We start from the raw sequence: 10,879 nt of genomic DNA, 5'->3' as shown, positions 1-10,879 counted from the left end.
TCTGGGGCAGGCAAAAAGTTCTCATCTTCCACAGTGAAGACGGAGGCAAAAAATGCATTCAGCTTCTCAGCCATTTCCCTATCCTCCTTCAGTAATCCTTTTACCCCATGGTCATCCAAGGGCCCCACTGCCTCCCTGGCTGGTTTCCTGCTTCTAATATATTTGAAGAAATTTTTATTGTTGGTCTTTATGTTTTTTGCAATATGCTCCTCATAGTCCCTTTTTGCCTGCCTGATCACAAGTGGATTGCCTCAAGGATCTGTCCTGGGACCTGTTTTGTTCAACATCTTTATCAATGATTTGGATGAAGGAATAGAGGGAATGCTTATTAAATTTGCCGATGATACTAAATTGGAAGGGGTTGCAAATACAGTAGAAGACAGAAACAGGGTACAGGATGACCTTGACAGGCTGGGAAACTGGGCTAAAATCAATAAAATGAATTTTAACAGGGATACATGTAAAGTTCTGCATTTAGGTAGGAAAAATCCAATGCATGGCCATAGGATGGGGGAGACTTGTCTTAGCAGTAGTATGTGTGAACAGGATCTAGGGGTCTTAGTGGATAGTATGCTGAACATGAGTCAACAGTGTGATGCGGTGGCTAAAAAGGCAAATGCAATTTTGGGCTGTATCAACAGAAGTAGTGTCCAGATCACATGAAGTGATGATATTGCTTTAATCTGCTCTGGTAAGACCTCACCTGGAGTATTGTGTTCAGTTTTGGGCACCACATTTTAAGAATGATATAGACAAGCTGGAATGGGTCCAGAGGAGAGCGACGAAGATGGTGAGAGGCCTGGAGACCAAGTCCTATGAAGAAAAGTTGAAAGAGCTGGGCATGTGTAGCCTGGAGAGGTGGCGGCTGAGAGGTGATATGATCACCATCTTTAAGTACTTGAAGGGCTGTCATATAGAGGAGGGTGTGGAATTGTTTTCTGTGGCCCCAGAAGGTAGGACCAGAACCAATGGGGTGAAATTAAATCAAGAGTTTCCAACTCAACATTAGGAAGAACTTCCTGACCATTAGAGTGATTCCTCAGTGGAACAAGCTTCCTCAGGAGGTGGTGGGCTCTCCTTCCTTAGGTTTTTAAACAAAGGCTAGATGGCTATCAGACAGCAATGAAGATCCTGTGAATTTAGGGGAGGTGTTTGTGAGTTTCCTGCATTGTGCAGGGGGTTGGACTAGATGACCATGGAGGTTCCTTCCAACTCTATGATTCTATGAATTGTGATTTGGGTTTTTGGTGCATTTGGTACATTCACAAATACAATGAATTTATTTCCCTGTTGCTTTTTCACAAAGTATTTTATTCCCACAGTGCAATACAGTGACATTTTAATATATTCCAGGACACTATAAGCAGAACAATTGCCATAGCAGCAGCTGACTAAGAACTTTTATGTGTACCCTGCATTAAGAATCAGTTCACTAACTGTACTCCAGGTAAATAATTTGTTGTTGTTGGCCTGAATCACAGCATTTTAGTATTCCCAGATATTATACACCCAGTCCTACCATTTGAAACAGTCAAAACAGGTCCAAAAGTGTAAGGGGGTGGAGGCTATTACTGCAGACAAAATTCCCAGCCCCCTTAAGGTCACCTAGTCCCAGGGGGCCAGGTTCTGCCCAAGGCTGGGAGAGGTTGACAACAGGCAACTTTGTCAATAGCTTCTAGAATCTTCCCATTCTAAGCTCCCATTGCAGCCTCAACAATGCATGAATGTGGAATCCTAAAATCCCCCAGTGCATTCTGGAACACAGTGGGATCCATGAGCCTCTGTGGGTGAAATATTAACTGGCAGGGTGCTGGAGCCACAGTCACCCTTCGTTTGAGTAGATAGTGGTCAGACCATGGCTCAAACCGAAACCAGACCTTCACTCAAAGTTTCAGTGCCAAATTTTTGGTCTCAAGTGTGACAGCAGCCAGCAGCACTGCTGAATGGTAGCCACCTTTGGAAATTCTAACCCCCTTATCTACCAACTCCCATCTGCACTGAAATAGCACATTCATTAGCCATCCTCCCCCAGGTAGAAATTCCTATTAGAATAATTAAGAACCCACCACCACCACCTTCCACAAAGAAGCAATAAAACAGTCCTGGGCTAACTACACAATATGCTTTTTGAAGGGTTGGGTCTAAGTTCCCTGGAGTCAATTAACTTTTCCTTCTGCCACAAAGCAACTGTGGGGAACAACATTTAAAAAACCAGTGGGAGCCAAATTCTGACTGGAAATGTATTTTGGGGCTCCTATTTTCCCCTGTGCTATTTTCCCAAGCCAAAATGGCCTGAAGGGAGATTCATTTTTATCTCTGCCCTATGGCACATGGGGAAGGCAGAAGCCTGTCCTCTCCTCACAACACAGTTCTAATCTGAATCTGGGTCCCACAAACTTATGTTCTTCACAGCTGTTGTGTGGCTGCATGGAAAGCAAGTCCAGTCTGGGTTGCTCTGACCCAATTTACCAAAAATGTTGTTTAGTTTGGCCCTACAATGCAATCCTTTAAAGCAGGATGTAAGCATTCCATCAAAATATATTTTCTTTACTTCATAGATCATGGAAACCTATAAAATCTGAACTTCACTAATCAGACCATAGTTTTGGGGGGTTTTATACCTCCTTTTATACTGGGTCGAATGGATCAACTAAAAGTGTGTAAGAAGGGAAAGAATTCAGATTTATTTCTATAGGATTTGGGACATGTTCAAGCTGCTTAGAGAAAAAAAAATGTCCTCCCTTTCCCTGATATATATCCGCTTAAAGGAAATACGACAGCTTTTGAGAAAATGCAGTGATTTTTACTCTAGAATACATTTATGGGATCAATTCTGCTACAGCATTGGCAGAAACAAATCCATTTATTAAACCATAACTGTTTGGAATAGTAATCAATATGCAGGATGTATAGCAAAACACAAATCAAAGAAAGAAGTGCAGCTGTATTGCCTAAGTGCTTGAACAAATGCGGAAGTAAAATATTCCATATTATAGGCACCTTCACAGTCCTTTTAAATAATTATCATTAGTTTGATCTTGTTTTTGAGAGAAAAAGTGATTTCATGGACCAAAATATTCTGCTAGTGTAGAATTTTTTCTCTTGGCAGAATCCCAAAAATCAAAACACAGGCCTTTGCAGCTGTGGTGAGTAATCTGTCAACAGGGAAACCATGACAGCCTAGAAGAAAGAATATGAATTAATGAAAAATCTAATAACAGAGGGAAAGGTTACTGCATACTAAATATCTATGTATTTCACGCATTCCTTTGAAAATGTGTTAATAAAGAAGCATACCCTATGTGTATATGAAGGGTGCCTTTATTGCAACATTGCTAATCTCTGCAGGATGGGTGGACAAAAAAGGAAACAAAGAAGCATAGTGACTGGAGGAATTAAAAAGTTACATTATCATATGGCATTGTGTGTGGAATAGGCAGGAGATCCCAGAGGATTGAGTGCCTGCCTGAAACTGTAGCTCTTTTTTGGCACCACTAGGTTGCGAGCTATGCTTATTTTTAGACTGAGAGTGTTGTGATTTGCCCAAGGTCACCCATTTCGCTTCAGGAGGGGAGGTGGGGAATTGAACCCAGTTCTCCCAATTAGAGTATGCCATCCATAACCAATACACAAATCTGGTTCCTGGTGACTAGAGGAAGCAGTCTGGACAGTAGGGATTCAAGGGAAGGAAGAGGCAGACTGTCCAAAACAAGCTAAATACTTAATCTATGATCACCAACCAGGAGAACGTCTGTCGGTATTAAATCTAAGCTGATAAAACCCTAACCAGTCCATCACTAACCTTAGGAACTAGTTCAGAGCCTCAGGTGCTTCTAGAGGAGAGAAAGAGCTGAATCTCATCTGCCTAATGAGGACATCTCTCCCCATATCTCTGGATAATCTCATTCAGCATCTTCATTCAGATGCTGAATAGCATGCAGGACCCTTTAAGCACCCCATAAATCAAATGTCATGGAGTGAAATAGCAAGTCTTCCAGTATCATGTTCTGTAACCTGTCCTCTGGGAAGGACTGGAGCTACTGCAAAATTAATCCTGGCCAGGGCATTATAATTAACAGTAACAAAAACTGAGAACCAGAAACACCAAAAGATCTCTCAGTGTTGTCTGTTAGCTACAGTGATCAGAGCACTCTCACTTCTAAAACTAGTCATGAATCTAGTTTGAGAAATATTCAGATAAGCACTATCACTGAAGAATCTCTGGAGCTGAGATGCCAACATATGCTCAAGGGATGAGAATGGAATATTAGAATGGGATGGATAATTGATGCCATTGGCACCCAAAGACCGTTTCTTCAAGAGTGGTCCTGTGACCACCTTCAAGACTATAGAGACCAGACCATCCTCAGTGAGACATTAATCACCTCAGACACAAACAGGACAGTGCTCCTCTGGCAGAATTTTATTGCCAGTATGAACAAGGATGTAATGCACACATGGATGGTTTAACTTTTCCAAGGATCTCGGTTGTGTCTTCAGAATGTATTAAGAAGAAACGTATCCACAAAACTGGATGGGCAGAATCCCCAGCTTTATTAGCATTATGCAATGATGGCACAGAAGTCCATAGGTCTGGGTGTAAGAACTAGAGACCTGATGCCACATCACAATTGTTGTGTTAGTGCTGAGTTTAGTACTCTAGCATAGCAGCAGGCCTTCATGGAACCACAGCAATAACAGCATCACTGTTCTACACACCACAGTGATAGATTTAAATGGTATTATGTGGTGCCATGATCCTGGGCCTAGTGAGGCCTACAGGTTCCAGAGAAGCCTGCCTATGAGTTACTACAGAAAGCCTACATCTCCCAAGATCCCTTCTGTCCTTCTAATTGGGTGGTAAGGTTTTGGAGGGAAAACTAGCCCAGAGAGGGATGGGACCTGGGAGGAAAGCATAGAAGAGCCAAGCACAGACAGAGTGTGTTATCTCTGAAAAAGGCTGCAGGACTCATAGGGTTGCCAAGTCCTCTTCAAGCCCTGGTGGGGGACATTTGTGGGCTAGCAATGTGCGCAAGCAATGAAATGATGTCACCCAGAAGTGACGTCATCAAAATGGCAGCGTGCACGCGGGCTGCTCTAGGCGTTTCTGGGAAAACTCTAGTTTTTCCAGCCGCTCTAGCCATTTGGGAGGTTAAAACGCTATGGTACCTATTGTACCACAGAGTTTTACCTCCGAAATGGCTAGAGCATCCAAGAAAACCATAGCGTTTTCCCAGAAATGCCTAGAGCGGCCCTGCATGTGTGCCATTTTGATGACGTCACTTCTGGGTGATGTCATCATGCTAGCGATGCAGGGGGAGGTTCCCCCTGCTGGCCCAATGTGAGTCAGCAGGTTGGGAACCTCCAGGGTGGGGGATTCCCCACCCAGACCGGGGGTTTGGCAGTCCTATGCAGGGGAGAAGGCGGCAGGAAAGATCCCTTTCCCAAGGGGGTGAGTTTTGATATTAGAGGAAGTGAATGTCTAGCTAAGTGCATCAGAGCTTCTGTTTATTTGCACCCACCTTTACTGTATATATATTTCACTTTTTTACCCACTGATTATTTGAGCACTGTAAATAAACTGTTGTTTTACTGTCTGGGTTCTCACATCTCCTTGGTCACAGTTAAGAGGTATATTCTAATAAGGAAGATACAGCAGTGGTTGGGTGCTCTGGGCCCTCCCTTGCAGACCCTTACCAAAGTGGTGGCAGCCAGCAGAAGGCCCTCCTAGGCCCCTGCTGTGTGACATGTCGCACGAAAACTGGAGGAGGGCTGGGATAGGTGCTAGACTAGAGATTACTCATGTGCCATCCTAAAGGTCTTTACGCTTTGAAAGACCCAATCACCCAGTGCAAGCTGAGCAATATGTTGTCATAATAGTTGATAGGGAGACTGTAACTGCCAGGAAACACAGTACAATGGAATTGCTTCATCTGCATCACACAGAATGTCACAATGTGTGTGTTGGCTCAAAATACTTTGTGCCATGACAGCCATGCACTTCTGTGAGCACTCATACCATAATTGTCCATTTTCTGTTTTTAGCCTCTTGAAAAACCAGTGATTGTGGTGAATAGAACACTTCATCATCAACTTCTTCTGGCTTTCTGGGTAAGCAATGTAGAAATGTCCAACCAGGAGAAGCCACTTTCCCAGTCTAAGGGTTGGAAAGATATATAGAATTTGACATAGAATGGAATTATATGCTACTTTAATAACAAAAGACCACACATAACATGACTAAGGTGAAAGCTGAAATGCTACACAACACAGGATGCTTGAAAGTGGTAAAAATTTGCTATTTAGCTCTCATGGCCACTGTGAATACAGAAGCATTCACAGCTGTAGTAAAGTATCCACATGGCAGTTTCTGCAGCAGTTTCCCTGCCCTCAGCCTCTTCTGAGGCTGAAAGGAAAGGAACAGGTCTCTTGCTTTAGCATCCTGCAGCTGCCATCTACCCACTTGTGCCACTGGGGGGTGCTTTTTTTAAAAAAAAAAATCTGTAATAATTGATACCAGTGAAATGTCAATTGCCATTTTTTCTGTGGGGTGGGGGGAGAGAATGGCAATCACATTAGGCTGAGGGAAGGACTAATTAATGGTTATATAGCCTACCTTACTGTATACAATAAAAGCAGCCATTTTACAGAATTTGTGCATGATTCATAACAGCCAGATACCTCTATATAAAACTCTCTTCTCAGACTAATTAATATATCACTGTGGTAGCACAGTAACTGTTGAAACCCCACTCCCGCCATGGTCCAGCCACCTCACACTTTATTACTGGTCCGGAATCAGGCAGGGCACCTGCCTCAGTTGCACACCCATTCTGCCATGGCCCAGCTGACCGATAAGACAATGGGAGGGGGCGTGGACTCTGATGGAGTTGGACGTGTGAGGGCAGAGCTCCCTTCTGTTTACCCCCCAACAGCTGCACCGAATGCTAATTTCTACTAAATCTGCATACCATGAGTATGGGGAAGGTATTAGGACAAAAACCCAAACAAAATAAACTAGAGTCTGCATCGCTCCGTGCGTATCTTCAACCTGTGGTCTCAGCGGGGCCCATGTCACCCACAAAATCAACGAACTCTAATATGGCCACCGCCTCATCATTGCCCTTACCAAGTGGTGACTCTCTCACCTCTCAAGCATTCAGGAGCGGCATTTTAGATGACATTCAGGAAATGATGAGACCCATAAAAGAACAACTAGATGCTATGCAGTTGTCCCTTAATGATGTCTCTCATTTGGCAGAAACCACCATGCAAAATAGCCTGGCGAACCAAGAAGATCTTCAAATGCTTGAAAAAAAAGAAAAATAATCTACTGAGTGGTTACTCACCCTGGAAAGTAAGATTTGTGAGCGAAACATGAAATGTCATGGGTTTCATGAGCAAGAGGAAGGGAACCCCCCCCCCCTTATAACTTACTTACTTACTTACTTTATTCGATTTATATCCCGCCCTACCCCACCGAGGTGGGCTCAGGGCGGCTTACAACAATAAAAGCTAACAGAGGTCGATTTAAATACGATTAAAATTATACAATAAAATACATAAAAACCTAAAAATACATAAAACTTCCTTAGAGTCCTGGTTAATAGGTGTGCTTCAACCACAAGATCACCCTCCTCCTGCCATTCAACGGGCTTACAGAGTAGGCGCTTTTTCTCCTTCCTGCCCACAAGGCCCCAGGGACATAGTTTTTGAACTGATGGATCTCCAGCTCAAAACTAAACTCCTTACAAAGTCCAGAGAAAAAGGGGGCTCCCTTTTATTGATAGGATAATTCAAATCTTTCCTGATCTCACTGCTGAAATGCTACAGAACAGAAGACAATTAAAACCCATTGCAAGACAGCTGGTGGAGGTGGAGATAAACTATAAATGGTCCCCCTCTGGGAAGCTAATTGTACATGATAGAGGCAAAACTTGGACAACTGAGAGCATTGAAGCTGACCTTTCTCTACTTAAAGCTTTGGATATTGAAGCGTCCATGGATCTTGGAAAGTACACTAATAAACACAAACAGGATAATGCTTCCCCTCTGAAGAACAGCAAGCTCCCGGTTTGGGATGCAATAAGAGATAGTTAACTCCATGTCTGCTTGGTTGCAGTTTGTTTTTCTGGTTTACATGCTTTAGCGTTTGTGTGTTTTGTTAATGTTAATTATTGTAGATATTGACCATTTCCTCTAGCTTATTGGTTTGGAGGGGTGGTGGGGGGTTATGGGGTACAAGGGTTTCTTAGCTCTTTAGTCCCTAGTGGTTGGGTGGATGTGGCATAGTGGCCACTTTGACACAATCCTGACTGGATTGTTTTCTTTAAAGTCTTTTTTCTTTTGGAGATTTTTGGCTGGGAGTGGGTGGAAGAAGGTTCTAATTTATTCTGTTGCATTTGCCACTATAAAGTGCGTCTTCTTAGCTTACGTTGCTTACGGCAGTTGTTACATGTTCAGGAGTTGGGGTTAGAGGGGTGGGGGGTGGGGCACTCTTATTGTATCCGTTAACAGGTTTTTTCCCTTTGGCTGCCTTCTTCTATAGTGCACACAGTATATTAATACAGTATGTTTTTGCTCTGCATTGTGTCTTTAGCTGGTTATTGTCAATGTTTATTAATAGGTTGATAAACTGGAAAGGCTGATGGCCCTGTGTGTTCCTTTAGTATGCTGCCTATAACATATAGCTACATAAATATTTTATATCTTAAGATGCTAGTGTACGTTTTAAAGGTTTTTAAATAGTTTAAATTAATTCTCAATTCTATTGTGATTGATCTAGTACAATTTTATTACTAATGAATTCATACTGGTTTATAATTGGAGTGTTTGATTTTGTATCATATATGATCTTTTTAATTGAGAAATATTCTTCTGGGTTTATATACAATGTCCAAATAATGCATCAGCACCATTTCATAATCTTCAAAATGTTATTTTTAATAGGCTTATATTTATTGTCTACTAGAATGTTTTTAGCTGGAGGTTGGGCTCATCCCTTCTTCCCCTTTTTAACCCATCTATTTTTAGTATTAATAAATGAATTTTAATATTGTTTCACTAAACTGTCGTGGATTAAATAACATCATCAAATCCAAACTTATTCACACATATTTAAGAAACTTGAAAGCAGATATAGTTTTTCTACAAGAGACACATCTTAAAAATGGTACTAATTATCTTTTAAAATCAAAATGCTTTCAATTTTGTTTCTTTGCTCCAGGCTCATTTCATGCTAGAGGCATAGCTATTCTTGTTTATAATTCTGTCCATTTTTCTTGCCAAGACATTGAAACAGATCCTGGTGGTTTATATTTTTAAATGGAACTTTAAATGGCACTGCAGTCACTTTAGCTTCAGCTTATGAACCTAACTCTGGTCAGCTTGATTTTATAAAGAATATGTTAGCTAAATTACAAGATTTCCAATCGGGGCTGGTAATCTTAGGTGCTGACTTCAATTACATCATAGATCGGAGTTGAGACAGGAGGTCCAAGTTTAATAACTTTTGTCATAAGCGTCACCTTACAGCAAACTGCCCTAATCATACTGGCTTATATAAACTATTACAAGATTTTGACTTGATAGACTCATGGCAGTGTTTGCATGCTCAAGAGCATGATATCAGATATTTCTCAAGTCAGTTTCAATCATACTCAAGAATTGATTATGTTTTTCTTACAAACTCTCTAGTCAACTGTTTGAGCTCAGCTTCCATTGATTCTAAATATTGGTCAGATCATATGGTTGTAATATGTGTGCCTAGGAATGAAGCGTATAGAGATAAAAGTCATACTTGGAGATTTGACAATCTGTTATTGCAAGATGAAAGAATTATTAAAACTCTTGAACAGCATACTACTGAATTTTTTCAAGAAAATCTGAGGAGGTCAGCCTCCCAGTAGTTTGGGACACTTATAAAACGGTCCTGAGAGGATATTCTTTTTCTATTGCTTCAGCGTATCATAAAAATGGATTAAATTACGATCAGAATTGTTAGATAGTATTAAAGTGTTGGAAGATAAACATAAACAAACCTGCTCAAAAAAGATTTATAAAAAGCTTTTAATTGAGCGTAAAAAGTTGGAGGCTTTTGAGATCTCAAACAAAATCATCTGTAAGTAAAACAAGCTTGGTGTTATAAGGGCCCTAGATCTTCCTGTTTATTAGCCTTAAAAGTAAAAAAGAGAGCAATGAGTTTTGGGGTCAAAGGCCTTAAAGATCTTTCAGGTGAATTACATACTGCTTTGTTTTCTATTTTATCTATCTTCAAAACTTTTTATTCAGAGCAGTATCAATCTTCTAACCCCTCTATGGACTCTTATCTCAGCCTTCTTTAAATTGGTTCCTGCACTGAAAAAGTTACCAGAATCTCATCAGTCCTTTTTAGATAGGCCAGTTGATGAACTTGAACTAGAACATGTCATTAAACTCTTGAAAATTAATAAAGCTCTAGGACTAGTTGGCTTCACACCTGAATATTACAAAGCTCTGCAGAACATACTTTCTCACCTATTAGCCCTTTTTAACCATGTTTTGGAATCAGGTTTCCCCCCTTCTTCTTGGTTAGTTGCTAAAGTTGTGGTTTTCCCTAAACCTGATAGAGACCCCATAGATCCTAAATCATATCGCCTCGTCTATTATTGGACTCTGCCAACAGTTGCTAGCAGGGCCTTTTTCTGGCCAAATAGCACTCCGTGGGGGGGCATGCTAGGGTCTGGGATCCCGGTTATAATAGGGCAGGGAAAGTATGACAGTGGACATCGGTTGTGAAGACAGAGAAGGGACTGGAGATATGGAAATGCTCAGATCCCTTCCCACCTATGTCCCATCCCGAGGCATGTTGGTTGTGGGGCTTGGACGAATTACCCATCTC

At 41.4% G+C, this 10,879-nt stretch overlaps 1 protein-coding gene across 2 annotated transcripts in view; it reads right to left on the bottom strand.

Moving 5' to 3' along the window:
- Positions 1-2,844: 2,844 nt before the first annotated feature.
- The window catches only part of OTC (ornithine transcarbamylase), a 48,042-nt gene continuing 40,007 nt past the window's right edge, over positions 2,845-10,879 (bottom strand). For both annotated transcript variants that reach the window (XM_060234119.1, XM_060234118.1), the window contains 2 exons: positions 6,020-6,157; positions 2,845-3,180 (listed from right to left, as the gene is read on the bottom strand). In XM_060234119.1, the coding sequence (XP_060090102.1) occupies positions 3,121-3,180; positions 6,020-6,157 (198 nt within the window). In that variant the 3' untranslated portion in view covers positions 2,845-3,120. The remainder of the gene's footprint in view (positions 3,181-6,019; positions 6,158-10,879) is intronic.

This window comes from Heteronotia binoei, chromosome 3 (assembly GCF_032191835.1).
Source record: "Heteronotia binoei isolate CCM8104 ecotype False Entrance Well chromosome 3, APGP_CSIRO_Hbin_v1, whole genome shotgun sequence".
In the NCBI taxonomy this organism is placed as follows: Eukaryota; Metazoa; Chordata; class Lepidosauria; order Squamata; family Gekkonidae; genus Heteronotia; species Heteronotia binoei.
The sequence above is the reverse complement of the archived record's forward strand: the minus strand, read 5'-3'. Positions and strand labels throughout refer to the sequence as shown.